Source organism: Jaculus jaculus, chromosome X, assembly GCF_020740685.1.
Source record: "Jaculus jaculus isolate mJacJac1 chromosome X, mJacJac1.mat.Y.cur, whole genome shotgun sequence".
Lineage (NCBI taxonomy): Eukaryota > Metazoa > Chordata > Mammalia > Rodentia > Dipodidae > Jaculus > Jaculus jaculus.
The window spans coordinates 99869826-99891497 of NC_059125.1; the positions used below are offsets into that span (position 1 = coordinate 99869826).

General features: G+C 37.7%; 1 protein-coding gene across 8 annotated transcripts in view; it reads left to right on the forward strand.

Moving 5' to 3' along the window:
• Window positions 1-18873, forward strand: part of Pwwp3b (PWWP domain containing 3B) — a 30160-nt gene extending 11287 nt beyond the window's left edge. For 6 of the 8 annotated variants that reach the window (XM_045141054.1, XM_045141053.1, XM_045141057.1 and 3 more), the window contains 3 exons: window positions 9086-9220; window positions 14787-14966; window positions 16445-18873. In XM_045141054.1, the coding sequence (XP_044996989.1) occupies window positions 16665-18698 (2034 nt within the window). In that variant the 5' untranslated portion in view covers window positions 9086-9220; window positions 14787-14966; window positions 16445-16664 and the 3' untranslated portion in view covers window positions 18699-18873. The remainder of the gene's footprint in view (window positions 1-9085; window positions 9221-14786; window positions 14967-16444) is intronic. The other 2 variants (XM_045141058.1, XM_045141059.1) reach the window with 2 other exon arrangements.
• Window positions 18874-21672: the final 2799 nt, after the last annotated feature.

A 21672-nucleotide genomic window follows, 5' to 3' on the forward strand; every position in this document is an offset into this window, starting at 1 on the left:
AATATTTTTGTAAGACTGGTGTGAGCAGGATATAGAACAGAAAGAAAAATCTTTGGATGAATTGTTGCCCATAAGCTGCAATTGTGAGATTACAACCTTTGAGACTGGGCTATCTGACTTGCACTGGGGCAACAGGAAGAATGTAGACAACTTTGGAGGAGCTTGAGCGCTCAAGAAGTGTCCTGTTTTTCAAAGTCTGCTTTATTCTTCCCTGGATTAACAAATTGGCACCCTACCTGGTATTGTGGAGTATAAGAACTGCAGGTTTCAGGTTTTAATTTTTTTAAATATTTATTTATTTGCAAGGAGAGAGTGAAGAGAGGCAGACACAGAGAGAATGCCAAGGCCTCCAGCCACTGCAAATGAACTTCAGATGCATGCACCTCTTGTGCATCTAGCTTACATGGGTCCTGGAGAGTTGAACCTGGATCCTTTGCCTTCGCAGGCAAACACCTTAACCACTAAGCAATCTCTCCAGACCAGTTTCAGGTTTTATATTGTGGTCCTTGATCCATTTCAAGTTGATTTTTATGTGTGGTGAGAGATAGGAGTATAGAGTTATTCTTCTGCATGTAGATACCTAGGTTTCCCAGCATCTTTTGTTTAAAATGCTGTCTTTCCTCCAGTGTGTTTTTGGCCTATTTGTTAATGATCAGGTGGATGTAGGCTTTAGTTACTAGAATTTATACCTGGATCTTCTCTTCCATTGATCCACATGCCCAGTTTTTACCAGCACCATGCTGTTACATTATTATTGTTGACCTGTGCATAGCTTAAAATCAGTATGGCCACTTTTTTTTTTTTTTTTTGCTAAGGACATTTTTGGCTGTGTGAGGTCTTTTGTTCTTCCCTACGAATTTTAAGATTATTTTTTCTGTTTCTATAAGAATGGTGCTAGAATTTTGATTGTAATTGCATTGATTGATTTTGTATATTGATTGTGGTAGGACAGTTATTTTCACAATATTATTTCAATACATGAGCACGTGAAATCTCCCCATCTTCCTGTGTGTTCTTCTGTTTCTTTGTTCAGTGTTTTGAACAGCTCTTTCACTTGTAAAGAAGTTTTTAAAAAATATTTTTAATTATTTGCAAGTAAAGAAGGAGTGAGGAGAGGGGGAAAGACAGAAAGTATGAGAAGGGGTGTAATAGGGCCTTCAGCCACTGTAAAGTCCAGATGCATGCACCACTTTGTGGGCATTGGCTCATTAGGCTTTACAAGCAAATGCCTTTAACTCATAAGACATGTCTCCAGCTCTCTAGGAGGTTTTTTTTGGACTCTTTAGGGTCTGTTTCATAGTGAATTGTATCTGTAAATCAGGATAATTTGATTTCTTCCTTTCTAAATTATATACCTTTTTTGCTCTTATTACGCTAGCTGATATTTCAAGCACAGTATTTTATAACAGTAAAGAGTGGGCACCCTTTTCTTGTTTCATATCTTAGTGGGATTGCTTTATATCTTCTCCATTTAGAATTATATTGGCTACAGATTTGTTACATAGAGCCTTTATTATGTTCCCTCTGTAACTAGTCTCTCCAAAGTCTTTATGAAGAAGGGATGTTAGACTTTGTTGAAGGCCTTTTCTGTATCTATTGAGATGCTCATGTAATTTCTGTTGTTCAGTCTGTTTATTTTATTGATTGATTTACCTATGCTGAACTATTCCTGCATCCCTGGCCTAAAACCTACTTGAACATAATGGATGATTGTTGCAGTCAGGTTTGAGTTGCTGGCAGAAAACACCCAAAAGAGAGCAGCTAGTGGGAGAAAAGGTCTTATTTTGGATTAAAGACTCGAGGAGAAGCTCCATGATAGCAAGGAAAATTGATGGCATGAACAAAGGTTGGACATTACCTCCTGGCCAACATCAGATGAACAACAGCAACAGGGCAGTGTGCCAAACACTGGCAATGGGAAGCTTGCAATAACACCCATAAGCCTGCCCCCAACAATACTCTGCCTCCAGGAGGCATTAATTCCCAAATTGCCATCAGATGGGGACATGAAATTCAGAACACATAAGTTTATGGAGGACACGTGAATCATGCCATCAAATTCTGCCTCTGGCCTCTTTACACTGATAACCATTCATCCATTCATGATGTAAAATGCAATGCATTGAGTCGAACTTTAAAAGTCCCCATAATTTTTATCAATCCTAGTTATGTTCAAACATCCCCACAATCCAAGATTTTTTAACTGAGCCACAATATGCCCCCCCACTACAAAACAGCAGCAATATGGGAGTATGCAAAACACTGGCAAGAAGAAGCTGGCTATGTTGGGTAGAAATTAGGAACTCACCCCCAGTTGTAGTTGAGCTAGGTTCTCAGACCATTAAATGGATGAAGGGAGGATTCTGAGGAAGTAACAAGGAACTCATTGCTGGCAGTGTGGGTTAATGATAACAATCCAGAAAGATATGTGGCTGGAGGATGATGTGGAAATGAGAAGCAAACGTAGCGCGCGCACACACACACACACACACACACACACACGTGTGTGTGTGTGTTACATAATATACTCAGTAGATTTGTAAAATTTGGTGATTATCATTTTATCATTAGTTACCAAACATTTCAAAACAAATCTTGTATTTATATCTGTTTTCCTTTTTATTGAGTAAATATCTAGCAGTGGGTTGAATAGAAAAGTGTACATTTAACTGCATTAACTACTACCAGATTGTTTTACAAAGTGGTCATGACATTTTTATAATATATGCCAGTTGCTCTACTTCTTTTTCAGAGGTTTATACAGTGAGACTTTTGTCCCTTTAATAATAGCTGTTTTTTGAGGAATGGTCTTACTCTACCCCAAGCTGACCTGGAGTTCATTCTATAATCCAGGCTGCCCTCAAACTGAATTACTTTCCTACCCCCACCTCTTGAGTGATAGAACTGAAGACTTGAACTACATTCCCAGCTAATACAATTTTATTTTTATAAAGGAGTTAATGGTGTCTCATTGTGGTTTTCCCTACATCATCTTCATTACTAGCGGTCTTGAGCACATTTTCATATCTTCATAAGACTTTATGCATCTTCTTTGTACATCTGGCTAACATGGGTCCTAGGTAATAGAACCTAGGTCCTTTGGCTTTGCAGGCAAATGCCTTAACCACTAAGGCATCCCTCCAGCCATTGTAATATTATATATATGTGTATATGTGTGTGTGTGTGTGTGTGTGTATATATATACACACATATACATATACATATATATATATATATATATATATATATATATATTATTTATTTATTTCAGAAAGAAAGAATGGGTGTACCAGGGCCTATAGCCTCTGAAAACAAACTCCAGATGCATGCACCACCTTGTACATCTGGCTTATTGGGTCCTGGAGAATCAAATCTGGGCCCTTTTGCTTTGCGGGCAAGAACCTTAATCACTAAGCCATCTCTCCACCCAAGACTCTTTATCTTTGCTGCTACTTTTAAATACGCCTTAGAAAGAAATAGATGGTTTCTAAAGTATACTCATAAAGAAATTTTAGTTTAAATTTTGATTGTTTAAAATATTATACATTAAAATTATAATAGCATGTACTATAACTTTTTGTATGCAGTTTTCTATATTTTAACTCATATTTCTGACCTTCAATCAGAAATCAGAGAATTCTATTACCTTCATGACATCATTTATAGCTGTCCTTCCCTCCCATAACACCCAGAAACACTGACTTTTTATCATTAATAAATGTCATCATTATGAAATTTTCATATATATATTTGATCATGCAGTTTTATGATAGACATATCCCATCTTTTTTTTGATTATTTATTTGTTTTGTGGCAGAGTATCACTTGAGCCCAGGCTGACCTGTAACTTACTCTGTAGTCTCAGGTTGTCCTCAAACTCACAGCAATCTTCCTAACAATGCCTCAAAAGTGCTGGGATTAAAGGTGTGCATTACCATACCCAGCATTATACCCCATCTTGTATAGGATCTTCCCATATGTGTGTAGGCTCTATTCCTTGCGCTTGCATTCTGCAGAATTTAGCAAGATCATAGGATATCACTTATTTATATGATTGTATTATGTTAGATTCTGTCTCAGTTGACTAAAGAAGAAATAGGAGAGAATGAGAGGAGTAACGAGTCAGGTTGAATATAGAATTGGGCTACAAAAATAAGTAGGGCTGGAGAGATAGCTTAACAGTTAAGGTGAAGCCCAAAGACCCAGTTTCGATTCCTCAGTACCCTTGTAAGCCAGATGCACAAGGTGGCACATGTGTCTGGAGTTTGTTTGCAGTGTCTAAAGGCACTGGCATGCCCATTCTCTCCCTATCTGGTTCTCTTTCTTTCTCACAAATAAATAAATAAAAATATTTTTAGAAAAGAATTGGGCTGTAGTATTTTCTTCTAAATTTTCATTTTTTCCTGAAGAACAGAAAATGACATTCCCTGAGATCTGTTGCCTTGGAGCTTTATATCTGATATCTGAATAATGGGTAGTGGCTACCATTTAAAATTTGCCAAACATGGGCTCTGAAAACAAAAACAGAACTATCTATCCTTCTTATTCTTAGATTTCTGGGCAAATACAAATTGTTAGCAGAATGACTTAAAGCCCAGGAAGATGGTAAAGCCATAGAATTGAACAAGATAGAGAACCTTAATGATGGCTTAGAACAGAATAGCTACTCCTTTTTCACTTGATGACCTACATTAAATTTTTTCATCAGGAAGATCAGAATTTTTGTGATTAAACCTCTGAGCCTCTGAGATTTGTGGTTCTTTGTAGCACAACCATTATGTGATAAAATTATTAAAGACCCAAATGGTATACCAGCTGTAGCAGACAGCTTCAGGTTCACTGAGATGAACTTCCACACCAGACACAGTTATGGAGGAAGGGATTTATTAAAGCTTACAGATCCAGGGGAAGTTCCATAATAGCAGAAGAAACTGGCCTGCCTTCACAGGTCCAAGCGGGGAGAGAGAAAAGTACATGCCTAAAGGTCAAAAGCCACACAGCACATTTCAGGAACTCCAGCTAGGCACACTTTACATATCTTTAGGTTGAAATCGGAAAAAGTTCCACCCAGTGACATTGCCTCCAGCCAGGTAGCCAGCAGATGCAAACTACAAACTACTAACTGAATATATTGGGGGCTACCTATTCTATTCAAACCACTACATCAGCCTACAATGACTTTTATGTATTTACTAGTATTTATTACTGTTATTTGAAAAATATAATATATATAAATACTGCTATATATTGGCATAGCAAAGCAAATAAAACACTTATCAACAATTCTTATATCTGGATTCCTAATTTAAATCAGAAATTTAAATTTGAACTTGAATTTAACATAGGAACTTTTAAAAATATTTTACTTATTTATTCATTTGACAGGGAAAGAGGAAAAAGAGAGAGAGAGAGAGAGAGAGAGAGAGACAGACAGACAGACAGAATGGGTACACCAGGATCTCTAGGCACTTGAAAACGAACTCCAGATGCATGTGCCCCCTTGTGCATCTAGCTAAAGTAGGTCCTGGGTAAATCGAACCTGGGTCCTTCAGCTTTGCAGGCAAGTGCTTTAACTGCTAAGCCATCCCCCAGCCCGACATAGGAACTTTAAATTAACAGAGTGCATAAGACATGTTTCAGTTATAAAAATAAAGGCATGTGGGCTGGAGAGATAGCTTAGTGGTTTAAGGTGCTTGCCTGTAAAGCCAAATGACCCAGGTTCAATTCCCCAGGACCCACATAAGCCAGAGTTCATTTGCAGTGGCTGGAGGCCCTGGTTTGCCCATTCTTTTTCTATCTTGCAAATAAATAAATAAAAATAAAATGTTTTAAAAATTAGGGCATGTGAATTGAAAGAAAAAAAAAAAAGACATTCTCCCAAAGCTGAATTTCTCAGGTGAAAAACAAAAACAAAATATATAAAAAGTAATTTTGTGATATAAGTAAGGATATATGAACTGGGCAGTTTATTCCAAAATTAATGATTTTCTGCCTCTTGTTTGAAATAACCATGTATGTGAATAAATCTATGAAGCTTTCCTGAAGGGCTTAAGTAAGGGAAGTACTGAGAAAAATGAGAGACTATGCAGTAACTTTAGAAACAGAAAACAATAGTTCTTCAAAAAATGTACAATTTAAGGTAATCCTAATTAGTGTCCTTTGTATTCTGTTTTAGAATAGATGCTTGGGCAGAAGGTTTTTTGCTTAATATTGAAAGTTTTCATATCTGAACATACTGCAATTTGATCATAGTACCCTCCAATTACCTTATTTTTGTCCTCCTTGCCCTGCCCCTTCGATTGGACTCCTTTGAAGTTAGCTCCTCTTATATTTTGATGTCATCTTCTTTTCTTTTCCCTCCTCCATCATCCATGTTGAAATGTTGATGGACACAGCCCACCCGCCCTCCCTCCCTCCCTCCTTTCTTTCTTTCTTTCTTTTTTTCTTTCTTTCTTTCTTTTTCTTTCTTTCTTTTTCTTTCTCTTTCTTTCTTTCTTTCTTTCTTTTTCTTTCTTTCTTTCTTTTTCTTTCTTTTTCTTTCTTTCTTTCTTCTTTCTTTCTTTCTTTCTTTCTTTCTTTCTTTCTTTCTTTCTTTCTTTCTTTCTTTCTTTCTTTCTTTCTTTCTTTCTTTCTTTCTTAAGGAGAGAGAACAAGAGCGAGCATGCTGGAGCTTCTTACCACTGCAAATGAGCTTCAAATTCATGCACCACTTTGTCCATCTGACTTTATGTATATAGTGAGGAATTGAATCAAGGCAGGTAGGCTTTACCAGCAAGTGCCTTTACCCACCAAACATTCTCCCCAGCCCAAATGGGCTCAATAATGTGCAGGTCTTTTAGAGGTAAGGACAGCTGACACCAGCTCTGAGATCATGAATGTGAAAGTAACTTTATGTCTGGAGGATATTGTCCCAAAGTACACCTTCCCATCTTCTGGCAATTCATTCTTTCCATTCCCTCTTCTGCAATGTCCTGTGAGCCTGGGAGCATGTGCTAGAGATGTCTTGTTTAGCTTTGAGTACCCAGCAGCCACTTATTTTCAGTACTTTGGCAAGTTTTGAGTCTTCTCAGTATCCCTAGCCTTTTGCAAACAGAAATTTCTGTGACCATTTGTGAGAACAGCACTAATCTTAATCTATGGGCATAAAGATAATATGGGGCGGGATATTGATGATCACCATCAGGAATGTAAGTCCATTTATAGATTCATTTATAGTTATACTTGGTTTGCAAATATTCTACTGAGATTTTTTTTCTCAATTTTTATTAACATTTTCCATGATTATAAAAAATATCCCATGGTAGTACCCTCCCTCCCCCACTTTCCTCTTTGAAATTCCATTCTCCACCATATCTCCTCCCCATCTCCATCAATCTCTCTTTTATTTTGATGTCATGATCTGTTCCTCCTCTTTTGATTGTCTTGTGTAGGTAGTGTCAGGCACTATGAGGTCATGAATATCCAGGCCATTTTATGTCTGGAGGGTGTGCATTGTAAGGAGTCCTACCCTTCCTTTGGTTCTTACATTCTTTCCACCACCTCTTCCACATTAGACCCTGAGCCTTGGAAGGTGTGATCAAGATGTTACTCAGTACTCCAGTCACTTCTTTCCAGCACTATGTTACCTTATGAGTCATCCCAAGGTCACTGCCATCTGAAAAGAGAAGATTCTCTACCCAAAGTGAGAGTGGCATTAATATAAGGGTATAAATATTAAGAGAAGTGCTTACTGGGCAGTTTGATAAGCATAGTATATACATTTATCCAGACAACAGCAGATGTTACACCCTTAGGGCTCATGACTACCCCTGTTTGAAGTTTTCCATATCAGGGATGTATTCCCTCCCATGGAGCAGGCTTCCCGTCCAATTGGAGAGCAGTTGGTTTCCACCATGACAGACGTGTCACTATTGCACCCGTTGGCTCATTTGGCCTGGCTGGCCAAGTATAAGGCTTGCAGTGTCCACTGTTGAGTATCTTCACTGGTGTTATCTCTTTCTCCCATTGACCTACATGTAGAATGGCTTCTTCCAGCTTTCTGTCAGCTGGTCTACATGGAGTTTATCAACTCAGTTCCAGCAGGATTTCTCATTGGCCTTGCAGCCCAAGTATGTGGAGTATTCAGAAATAGGGTCTTACCATCTATTCCTGGTGGGAAACCAAGGGCCTCAGCAATGGCCTTTAATGTTTTGGGGTCATCAGGGACCTCCCTGGCCAACAACTCACTGGAGGTATCCCATCCCTGGCACTGAAAATTTTCTAACAATGATCTATGGCTTCTGAGTGTTCCATTGTCCAAAACCAGAGGATTCTACATGATTTATTTGTATCCTCTTAGATTTTGATTAGCCCTCCCTCCACCTTTGCTGTACTCAATCTCTTCCCCTGACCTCACTTTAGGCCTTTTCACCCCCATTAATCTCTTCTTCTACTTACACATATACAATGCCAACCTATTAAGTACACTCCTCCCCTCCTTCCTCTTCTGAGAATTTTTACAGCTGCTTATCCATGGAATATAGTTTCCTCTTTTTTTTGTTTTATTACATCCTTGTTCCAAGCGTGTGTGTGTGTGTGTGTGTGTGTGTGTGATGAAAGTAGAAGGTAGGGTATTGAGGAAGAGGAAAGGGACATGTAGGAATGGGTGGGGAAATGAATGAGGGCAACAGAGGAATGAATATGAGCACAGTATATAATATATTTGTTTTATGGGGGCAAGGATGAAAGAAAAGAGGGTACCAACACATGATGTATCCATGCAAAACATGTTGGTAATAGTAATATTATTATTATTAAAAAGTCATAATGTGGTCCATCATTTTTTGTGATGAATTTATACTAAGAAAAATAAAACACCTGTTAGATGTAAATTTTCAGAGAAGGCAAGGAATTTTAAATGAATATTTAAAATGCATTTTATTTATATGATAAAATGATTTGCTACCATTTTTCCTCAAGAAATCAACTACTCTAATGGTTTGAATAAAAGTTAGTTGTTGCCATTATACTATAAAATTCTTTAAAAGGGAACATTTCCACATCTTATCACTTCTGCTGTTTATCCTGACGAGTCTCTCACTCCCAGTAGGGAGTGGCCTTCTCCTCCTCATCACAGCCAAGGGAGGAGCCCTTTCTGAACAGCCTGCCTCTGAAAGCTCCGTGACCAAGCTTGGGGGAGGAGCTGCATTTCACCAGACTGCAGCTGACAAGAAGCTTCACGGTAATGTCTGTCTTCAGTTTATTTTCTAGTGACTTCTCAGAGCTATGAAGTAAAGATGAGAAAATAGGGATGGAAGAGTATGGTAGGAATGGTGTGTGGTTTAGAGAGAATTGCTGGCCTTTTGAAGAAATTATTCCTCTGGAATTTTTGTATCTCCCAAGGTTTCATAAATCCATAGTAGGCAAAAGAGCGATCAGATTACAGCCTCTAAATTAAGCTTCAGTGCAGCATGGCCGTTCATGCTAATTTTTTTAACTTGGCATCCCTTGTTTATATTACTAGACATACTGTTATTTGTGAAGTTGTAAGCATATATTACTTTACACAGAAATAAAACTGATAGAAGTATTGAACAACACAAGGGGTATTAGTTCTGCCAACTGTTTAAGACACAGAATACACACACATTCACACACACACACACATGCACGCACAGAGAGAGAGAGAGAGAGAGAGGGAGAGAGAGAGATATGCCATGTGCATATGAGCTTGGCAAGGGGATCAAATGTGTATTTAAGTGGAGACACCACTTAAATATAATATATGCATGGATATATGTGATTAGAAAAAAAATAAAAGCCATGTTATCATTTAACATTTCTAGCTAGATTTCTATTTTAATATTCACAATAAATTTCAGTATTGTTAAGAGTAAATGTCCTAATGATTACATGTATAATTGAAAAAGAAAATAAAGCTGAAACAGCATACCCATTTTTGTTTCAGACTTAAAATCATTCATAGACACACAGAGAGATACTTTTCCCTCACCACCTGCTTGTGCCAATTGTGAAAAATTTTCAAAACAGGATCAAAAGTGTAACCTGATTGATGTTTTGATTATAACTTTGTGTATCTTCCTTTTGTTTCATTATTTAAAGCCACACATAAAGTCATGGTCCACAAGAACCACTTTTGTGAGTCATTTAGATTTGTTACAAAAACAGAATATTTTGTTGGTTTCTGTTAGTAATTTAAAAATATATGGTATTATATATCCTTACTATAGAATTTTATGTATCTGGTAGACAGAAAGAAGGACATCCACATGAAGTAATTTGAAAATACTTCAGAAATAATGAGAGATAAAAACAGAAATTTAAGGAATTATGTGTGTGTGCGTATATGTATGTGTGTGTATGTGTATATATATGTGTGTATGTGTGTGTGTGTGTGTGTATTTTTTTTTCCACCAGACGTGGAAGTATCTATCTAACCAAAGTACATCTATTTGTATAGTTGGAGAGACAATGATAGCTTTACTAGTCTGTATCCTTGCCAGCATTAGTTTTCATTTGATTTTTTGCTATCCTTACTGGGGTAAGGTGGAATCTCATAGATGTTTTAATTTGCATTTCCCTGATGATTAGGGATGATGAGAATTTTCTCAAGTGTGTGTTTGACATTTGTATTTCTTCCTCTGTGAACTGCCTGTCCCATTCTTTGCCCCATTTTAGGAATGGGCTGTTTGACTTTTTATTGTTTAGGTTTTTGAGTTCTTTATAGATTCTAGAGATTAGGCCTCTTTCAGTTGGATATTCAGCAAGTATTTTCTCCCATTCTGTGAGTAATCTGTTGGCTCTGCTTATTGTATGTTTGTCTGTGAAGAAATTTATCAGCTTCTTAAGATCTCATTGGTTGAGTGATTGTTTAAGATCCTGTGATACTGGGGTTTTGTTCAGGAAGTCTTTTCCCATTCCTATATCATGGAATGTTACTCCTAAATTTTCTTCCAGTAGTATCTAAGTTTCCAGTGTTATATTGGGGTCATTGATCCATTTGGACTTGATTGTTGTTCATGGTGAAATGTGTGGATCAAGTGTCAATGTCCTGCATATGGTTATCCAGTTTGTCCAGCACCATTTATTGAAGATGCTGTCTTTTTTTCCCAGCCTATATTGTTAGGGCCTTTGTCAAATATCAAGTAACTGTAGTTACTTGACCCAAAGTCCGGGTCCTCAATTCTATTCCATTGGTCTATACTCTTGTTTTTATGCCAGATCCATGCTGTTTTTATTATTATGGCTTTGTAATATAGCTTTAGATCAGGCATGGTGATGCCTCCAGAGGTGTTTCTTTTGCTGAGGATATGCTTGGATCTCCAAGGCCTTTTGCTTTTCCATATGAACTTTTAGATCATTTTTTTCCTATCTGTGAAGAGCAATGTTGGGATTTTTATTGGAACTGCATTAAATCTGTATATTGCCTTTGGTAGGATTACCATTTTCATAGTTAATTCTGCCTATCCAGGAACATGGGAGGTCTTTCCATTTTCTCAAGTCCTCAATTTTTTTTGAGGGTTTTTTATGTTTTCATTATATAGATCTTTCACTTCCTTGGTTAAGGTTATTCCAAGGTATTTTGTTGTTGCTGTTGTTATTGAAAACGGGATAATGTCACTCAGTTCTTTGTATCTTTGTCATTGCATATAGAAAGGCTACTGATTTTTGTGCATTGATTTTGTAACCTGCTACTTTGCTGAAGGAGTTTATCACCTTTAAGAGTTTTGGAATGGAGGCTCTCAGGTCTCCTACATATAGAATCATGTTGTCTGCGAATAGTGCTAACTTAAATTCTTCCTTTCCAAATTGTATCCCTTATATTTCTTTCTCCTGTCTTAGTGCTTGAGCTAGGACTTCCAGTACTCTATTGAAGAACAGAGGTGAGAGTGGACAACTCTGTCTTGTTCTGGTCTCAATGGGAAATCCTTTAGTCTCTCTCCATTAAGTATTATCTTGACTTAAGGAGCTTTGTATATAGCCTTAATTGTGTGAAGATATAAACCGATCATGCTGAATCTCTCCAGTGTTTTGCTCATGAAGTGATGTTATATTTTGTCAAAGGCTCTTTCTGTGTTTATCGAAATCATCATGTGGTTTTTGTGTTTAGCCTTGTTTATGTGGTGTTTTACATTGACAGATTTCCATATGCTGAACTACCCCTGTGTTCCTGGGATGAAGCCCACTTGATCAAGGTGGATAATGGATTTGATGTGTTGTTGGATTTTGTTTGTGAGGATTTTGTTTAGGATATTTTCGTCTAAGTTCATCAGGGAAATAGGCGTATCGTTTTCTTTTCTTGTGGCATCTCTGGTGGTTTTGGTATTAGGGTGATAGTAGCTTCATAGAAGGAGTTGGGGAGCTTTTCCTACTCCTACTTGTATTGCACAGTTTCAGAAATAATGACTGTGAGGTTTGATTTGATCCCTGCCATATTATGTTGATTTATGTGGGTTTTGTGTTTTCATGGAGTTTGAAGTTTTTTTGTGCCTCTCTGAGTTTGGTTATTGTGATCTGCTTCTTGTAGGCACTTGAGGTTGATTATTTGATTCTTTGTGGAGAATTTCCTGGAATACTCTCTGTAGGTTTGGTTTTGTGTTCATATATTTGTAAATCTGAGTTTTGTCATGGAAAGTTTTTCTTTCACCATATATTATGAGGGATACCTTTGCTGGGTGGAGTGGTTTGAGTTGGAAGCCACAGGTTCTTAGAATTTGCAGTGTTCCTGTCCAGGCCCTTCTGGCTTTCAGGGTTTCCATTGACAAGTCAAAAGTAATTCTGATGGGGTTATCTTCAAATGTGATGTGTTGTTTTTTCCTTAGATGCTTTTAGGAATTTCTCTTTGATGTCAATGTTTAGAGTCTTAATGCCAAGTTCTTTTAGCTTCTTGTATCTTGATGGGTCTTGCTTTTGAGAGAGTGGGAAAGTTTTCTGTAATTATTTTGTTAAATAAGTTCTCCATGCCTTTGGTTTGAATTTCTTCCCCTTCTGGTATTCCCATGATCTGAATGTTATGCTGTTTAAGGGTATTCCACATTTCCCTCATGTTCTATTCACAGAAATTTTGGAATTTATTGAAACTTTTGAACTCTCACTTCTAAAGAGTTTTTGGCAGGGCAAAGCATTCCAAAGTCATGCAGGGCTGAGTGGAGCAGTCTGAAGTCATGGGGGGTGGGGCAGAGTGGAGCAGATCCATAGTGTGGGAAAGCAGGGTGGGTGTGGGGCAGAGCAGAGAGGGTCCAAAGTCACCGGGTGCAGGGGCATGGCCGAGTAGAGCCAGTCTGAAGTAGCGGGGGTGGGGAGGGCAGAGCAGGTCCAAAGTCGCAGAGAGGTGGGGGAGCAGGGCCAAGTGGAGCTGGGCCCAAGTTGCAGGGACAGAGCGGAGAGTGTCCAAAGTCATGGGGTAGGGCTGAGTGGAGAGGGTTTGAGGACACACAAGTGGGCAAGGGGATTCAGGCAATCGTACCCGGAGGCACAGGTAGAAGTACTGGCCTGGGTCCCCTTACCTGCAGTTAGCACAGGAGTAGCCTGAGGCTGGGACTCTTGCTAGGATGGCTGCTTGGGGGATTGGGAGACTTGGTGGGTTACCCGAGAGCATGAGAATCAGCTGATTCCCTTTTTTGCCCCTCTGTGCTCTTCCACTGACAATCTATTAAGAGATTGCTCTCCTGTAATAGACCCAATGACCCCTTAATGCTTTGCCTCTCCTTCCCTGGGAGTTGCAGCTTAGGCAGATGCCATCTTGACTGGAAGTCCATGTCATTTCAATTTTTTTTTAATTTTTAATTTATTTATTTGACAGCGACAGACTCAGAGAGAAAGACAGATAGAGGGAGAGAGAGAGAGAATGGGCACGCCAGGGCTTACAGCCTCTGCAAACGAACTCCAGATGCGTGCGCCCCCTTATGCATCTGGCTAACATGGGACCTGGGGAATCGAGCCTCGATCCGGGGTCCTTAGACTTCACAGGCAAGCGCTTAACTGCTAAGCCGTCTCTCCAGCCCTCATTTCAATTTTAATAAGCTTCTGGGTAATCAAAAATGCTGTGGAAATGACATAGTCCTATTACAATCTTACATAACAAAATGCTTAAATTTATTTTATTTTCATTTCTGTGTGGTGATGGGGATCAAACCCAGGACCTTGAACATTCCAGGAAGCACTGTATCACTGAGCCACTTGCCCTGCCCCAAACCCTTAAATTTAAGAGTTCTAGAACTCTAGAAGGCACCTGGATAGTTAGTGTTCTTCCTTTCCTTGTACTGATTAAGGTTCTGCATAAATATCACTGGCAAGCTATAGTTCGGGTTCTGGTCCAGAAATGGCACTAGCCAGATAGCCTAACATTCCTCCAGACAACCACATATAGGAAGTCGATAACTAAACCATGAAACTGTTTTTTCTATTAATAGACTATGAGACCAACATGTATAGTATAACTGCAATTCCATCCAAATTTGGAAGTAAAAATAAGAATTTCACATGATGATCAATGGGAAAATTCAAACAGAAAAAAATGTATAATCTGACATATTAAAAACAAAGTAACTGTTAATTTCACTGTCTCATGACTTTTATCTCACATCTTTTCTGGAGTGAGATTATTTCAGCATGAACTGTGTTCAAAATTACAGTTCATTTTATAGAACAAGAGAAGAAAATAGACATGACAGCTATAATTGGGTTAAGATTTCATCTCATCCCTGTGTTTCAGAATGACATGCTTGCTAGAATTTGAGGAGGAAATTTTCTTTATACTTTTTTTTTCCATTTTATTGTTTTGATAGGTTAATACCAGAGGTGCACATAATGTGGGCAGTCTCTGTGTGATACCATTTGAGCCTTAGAAACACAGGACAGCTCATAAAGTTTCCATCAGGGTGAAGGTTCTGCAGGATAAGCAACTGTAGTGACAATCAGACAGCTAGATCACTGGGCCTGACCACCACTGTCCCCCCTGAGGGAAGGTAAGACCATTTCTACTTGGTAAATATTTAATATTTTAAAACATGTTGAGACCATGAGGGATTTGCTTTACATCTGTGGAACTTTTAAACCAACTTTTTTATGTTCAGTTAAACTTTGGTGTATGATTCACTTGGCCTTTGCCATGACATTTGCAATTAATGTAACTTCTAGTTTTGATAAACTTATGCATTAAACCACCATGAAAAAATCATATGGACTATTCAGATATCTACTGAAAGGTTCTATCCAGTGGCCAAACATTAACATCCTTCACATGCCCTGTCTGGTAATTGGCCATATCAGCCATTCTGTGCCTTTGTCTTCTCAGAGCATGACATTTAAAAGATCTTTATGTTTCTGAAAAATATTTTATTTATTTATTTGACAGAAAAAAGGGGGAGGGAAATGGGTGCATGCCAGGGCCTCCTTCATCTGCCTCCCTGCAGATGAACTCCATATGCATGCACCCCCTTGTGCATCTGGCTAACAAACCTGGGTCCTTTGGCTTTGCAAGCAAATGCCTTTACCGCTAAGCAATCCCTCCAGCCCTTAAAAGATCTTTTTGTTTTTGACTGGGTGGAGGGGATACATAACCTATTGTCCTTGTCAGTTGTCAGCTTGGCTTGGTAGAATAGCAAAGCACATATAGATTAAAAATTACAAATACATGTATTCAGCCAGATTTTCATTGTAAATGGAACATTTAGAATTGTTTTGAGCACAATCCAGAACTTCTGAGTCAGTCAGGATGGGGCCTAAGAATCTAAGAAGTCATTCATGTCATTTTCATGAATGCTATATTGTCAGAGCTACTACCACAGGTATATGATTAGGAACATAGAAGATTCAATGTATGAACTGTGAACAGAACCTAGTGAGTGTTTACCATACAAGTATGAGGACGGGAGTTTGTGTTTCCAGAACCCATGTAAAAGCCATGTATGGCAGTGTGTGCCCGTAATTTCATTGCTAGGGAGGCAGAAACAGGAGGATCCCTGGGACTTTCTAGCTTACTAGTCTATCTAAATTGATGAACTTTAGGTTCAGTGAGAAGCCTTGTCTCAGAAAATAAGATGGAGTGTTATTTAGGAAGATAGCCACCATCTACCATTGACCTCTGGTCTTCAGATGCATGTACAACATACATGTACACTCATCCACATATAAACAGGTATATATTCCACATACAAACAAAAAACAGCTAAGTATCCAATAACAAATATATTTTGTCACATACCACTATAAGCTCTCCAACCTCTGCCAAGGTGTACATATATGGACTCAGTAAACATGTGACAGTTCTTATAGTTGGCATATTGTATAAGTTTTACTCAGTTTTTTATCTTCCCATATGTCATAATTTTGTATGTCTGGTTCCCTAATTGAGCATTCCTCTTTCTATATTATCTCTCTATTTGCAGTTGTTCACTTTCTACTTTGGCAAGATGATTTTGTTAATACATTTTCCCTATTTCAGTATCTTCCAGAGCTATCTGATTGAAACACCATGTTCAAGCATCCTGTGGAATTACTTGTTGAAGAGAACAAGCCACATATGCTATAAATATTTTGTAGTCCTAAATCAAAAGAAACTACAGTAAGGCTATTATTTTTGATAGCAACTGTTTACAGTGACAGGGATAGCTAACCACTTCAACCTCTACTGATAACTACTTGATACAGTAATCTAAATCATAATGGATACTGAATATGTCCTGTGTAATTGGAAAGACCAGGCATGGCCAGCAAAAGTTTTGAACAAATATGAAACATCCTCAAACAGTAAGAGGAAGAAAACATTTTCCATAGAAGTTCAAATACTTTCACTAGGTGAGAAAATTACTTTGGATAGCACAGAAACAAAGATCCTAAATATGTCTGAAATTGAATCCATTGCTGCCTCCCTAGGAGTACAGTCAGAGGTTAGTTCACCTAGAGAGGAAACAGCCTATGAAAGATCAATAAACATGGCACTGGATCTCCTGAAAGAGAGAGCAAATTTGAATCAAGAAAGTATGGCAGATGAAGAAGAGACTACTACACTGTCTGAAAATGCACCACAAGATCTTTCTGATTCGCCTCCTCGTAAAAAGTATCGGGAAGATGAAACAGATCTGAAGTATATGGAGGAATATGATGACCCAACTCCCCTATTAGTAATTTCAGAGAGTGACAATGATTCTCTCCCTGATGAAAAGTCACAGGTGCACACAACCACTGATACTATTCCAAGTGAAATGGATACAGAGTCACCACAAAACTTGAGCTCTTGCCAGACTTTCCCTTCACTTTCAGATGATGTTGATGAAGATGATAAAAAGGATAAGAAAAATATTAAAAAATATATCCCAATCAAAGATGACAGTGAGTATGTTAAAGAAGAAAAATTTGTTCCATCACTTTTACCAGAAGACCTCACTGTGCCCCAAGCTCCGAAAGCAGAGTCAAAAGACTCCTGCCCAGATGCCTTACCTGCTCCTTCTCAGTGTTCTCACTTAGAGAATACTATGGATGATCCTGGAGAGGGTCCATCAAATCTGAATCCATGCTTACATATTATCCAGAATCAATCTTCTGTAGAATCAGATATGGGTGCTGAGATAACCCTTTCCAGTTGTTCAGGGGAAAGTCAGGTTCATGCCTCTAATCTTCCCCAGAGAGATATAGTAATTGAGAGACTGAATTTTCAGGATCTTGAGGAAGAAGCTCGAGCTTCTGGCAAGTTGTTATGTCAAAATCCTACTTGTGCAGCTGCAATTGATAATGATGATGAAGAAGAAGAACACCTTCCACGCTTCATTCTTAGTTATGAGTCACGTGCATTTGAAATAGGAATGATAGTGTGGTTTAAATATCAAAAATACCCATATTGGCCAGCAGTGATAAAAAATATCAGGCGAAAAGAGAGGAAAGCAAGTGTGGTTTTAGTTGAGGCAGACATGAATTCTAACAAGAAAGGAGTTAGAGTATCTTTCAGAAGATTAAAAAAATATGATTGTCAAGAGAAACAAGCACTAGTGGAGAAAGCCAGAGAGAAGTACCGTGAAAGTATTGACTGGTGCATCTCGCTGATTTGTGACTACAGGGTTAGATTAGGTTGTGGTTCTTTTTCAGGTTCATTCTTTGACTTTTATGCTGCTGACATTAGTTATCCAGTCAGGAAAATAATCAGACAAGATACATTCAGAAATATATTTCCAAAGCTACATAATGAAGATGCACCAGAACAAATGAGTGTGACATCCCAGGCCAAGAAAATGTCCTTCCAGAAAATTCTCCCTGACCGCATGAAAAGTGCTCGAGACCGAGCCAACAAGAATCTACTAGACTTTATTGTTAATGCAAAAGGAACAGAGGACCATCTTCTGGCCATTTTAAGAGGCACAAAAAAATCAAAGTGGCTTAAATTATTTTTGAATACCAAGAGTTTCTCACGCTGTATTGAAACATACTTTGAAGATGAAGATCAATTGGATGAGGTGGTGAAATATCTACAAGAAATTTACAAGCAAATAGATCAAAAAATGCTGGCTTGGATAAAAGATGACAAAATTAAATTTATACTGGAAGTTCTTCTACCAGAAGCAATTATTTGTGCAATTTCTACTGTTGACGGGTTAGATTATGAGGCAGCTGAAGCAAAATATCTAAAGGGACCATCTCTAGGTTATAGAGAGAGAGAACTATATGATTCAAAAATCATATTTGAGAAGAGAAGGAGGTCATTATGAATAAACAAAGCTCACTAATTATCCTGAATTGAAACTTCCATATATACTAGTTGAAAAATTTCTCTAATAGTTACAACATGTTAATATTTTCTGAAAATGGAAGTTTGGGCAATGTGATCATTTTTTAAATATCTGTATGATCTGCATATACTGCTGCATTTTATTTTCTTGTTCTTCAGAATCAACCTTTTCATTTTATCTTTAAAGTTTAAAGTTTTGTTTTCTCTTACATTTCAGACTGCATAATTCCTAAATACTTTAAGGAGAAAGTACTATTTTATTTCATAATATTTTTGTGTCTTTGCTGTATAGTTAAATGCAGTGTACACAACCAATTTTAAAATTGCACTTGTATTAGGTATTATGCAAGATAATTAGAAGAGATGTCTAAGAGAAATAGCAGTTATATATTTTTTGCTCAACTTTTATAAAATACTAAGCTTTCTTTTAAGATAGTGGAATTATTTTTTTCCTGTTATGCCTATTTATTTTTGGGAAAGTATCTCTGGAATATAGAACCAAAGACAGATAAACTTTACTATATATTATAACTATTCTCAAGTGCTTTTGCAAGAAAACATGTGAAGTTCAAAAATAAATGGGTTATCTGCATGTAGTCTATATGTGTGTGAATAACATCTCAGCATGCAGAAAATAATTTTGGCAGCTTTGAACAGAAATGTTCATTCTATACTTCCCTGAAATTCCACTTTAGGGAGTGTCTATTTCCAACGGTTAAATAGTTTCTTAAAACAGATAGGCTTCTGGCTGTCTTCATTAGTAGCAGTGAGTGAACATTCTTAATATAGTGATTTGACCACATGTAGAAGGCAGCTACAATCATATCAGTGCATTCACAGTCTGCTCCCTCTAGTGTCCAGACTTGCTGCTTAAGAGCCCTTCTATTTTGTTATAAACTAGAAAAAACAAGCACTGTGTTGTGAATTTTGTCTCCAAATATAAAGTCATTCGTCTCAAACCAAGTAAGCGTTAGCATCTGGCTTATTTGTAGAATGGTTTTAATTGGTTCCAGTACATAAGTGCCAACTGGTAAATCATTCCAACCAACTAGGAGTAGTTGGACCAGAATCTGGAATTTTGGAAAGTCTCAACTGGGACAATGTGACAGTTTTCTACATACAGTTAAACATATAAAATTCAAAGTATGAATCTGAGTAATTGTTTTTCTAACTTCAAACAAGATTTTTTTTATGAAACTATATCTTTAAAAAGGCTAGCTTTATTTCAAAAACTTGATATGAAATGAAGTACTAAGGGCTACAGTTTTACCTCTTAGAGTGAGACAACTTTCACTCTTGGGATCTTGTTTTGTGTTCATATGACTACATGTTTATATGACATTTGCAAAATTTTGATATTTGTTTTGTAATAAAATTCTAGCCTCACCTTTGATGTTCACTTCATACTTTAGATTGTATAACTACATAGTGATGTTTGTGTCAATATACATATATACTGTTTGTAACTTTAGCTTATTGTAGTTGTCATAATTTCAATGCATATTATAAAGTGTTATAAATAAATGCTAGCTTTCATAGTTGGTTTTATATTATTTCAATGTAAATCTTCTCAATTCTATAAACTAAAGAACCCACAAAGCCTTTTTTGGATCCTGCTTCAAAATAAAAGGCAAAGGCTCCTTGGATATAGAGATTCACTTAATCCACACACCTTCCTTTTTATTTTTATTTTTAAAATGTTTGATTATTTATTTATTAGTGAAAGAATGAAAATTAATGGGCATGCCAGGTCCTCTAGCCACTGCAAACAAACTCGAGAAGCATGAGCCACCTTGGGCATCTGGCTTATGTGGGTACTGGGGAATCAAACCTGGGTTCTTTGACTTCTCAGGCAAGTGTATTAGCCACTAATCCATCTCTTCAGCCCCCATTTTTATTTTTTATTATTGATTTTGTGTGGAGGTGTGGGTGCACCCATGTCATGGCGACCATGTGGAGATCAGAGGACAACTTTCAGGTCTGTTTTCACCTGTCCACCTCATTTGAGGCAGGGTTTTTGGCTCGGATTCTCTATGCTCTTTTTTTTTCTTTTTTTTTTCTGTGTTCACTATGAGCTCCTGGGAAAGTCTTTGTCTCTGCCTCCTATCTCACAGTGTATTATCAGTGTGCTAAGGTTATGGAGACCTGACAGCTTCTTGCTTTTTATGTGTGGTCTTCTTGAGCTATGAGTATTTTATTCTCTGAGCCATCTCCCCTTAGCCATTCCTTCCTCATTACCCTGAGAGTTATTTGACAGAACACCATAGCACACATGTGTGAATCCCATACCCTGAAAAAAGGCATTTTAGTTTTGCTATAATACTGTATGTCCTTATGATTCCAATATATTATCCACCTTTTTAATATATGCTGTTTATTTATTTGAGAGAGAATGGGCATGCCAGGCCCTCCAGCCACTGCAAACAAACTCCAGATGCATGTGTCCCCTTGTGAATCTGGCTTACATGAGTCTTGGAGAATCAAACCGGGATCCTTTGTCTTTGCAGGCAAGCAAAGCCTTAACTGCTAAGCCATCTATCCAGCCCTGTTATCCCCTTCTGATGGTTCGGGTAGCTGTCTCTTGGTATATCTATATGAAGGAGTGAATATGGGTGTACTAGGGCCTCCTGCAAATGAACTCCAGACACATGCTACTTTGTGTATCTGGCCTTACATAGGTACTGGACTCAAACCCAGACCATTAGGCTTTGCAAGAAAGTACCTTTAACCACTGATCCATCAGTGCAGTCCCTAATGTTTTATTACCTCATTGATTCATAATATTGTGACTTAGGGGCACAAGCATATGTGTTTTAAATCTCTTCTCTGAGTATCTATCACTGATGCTATAGAAACATGGGTGAAAATTCAATTTCTAAAATGACTATTATATACTAGACCAGAAAGAGTAAATATTAACCTTGTGAATTGCCTGTATTTGATAGTAACACCTC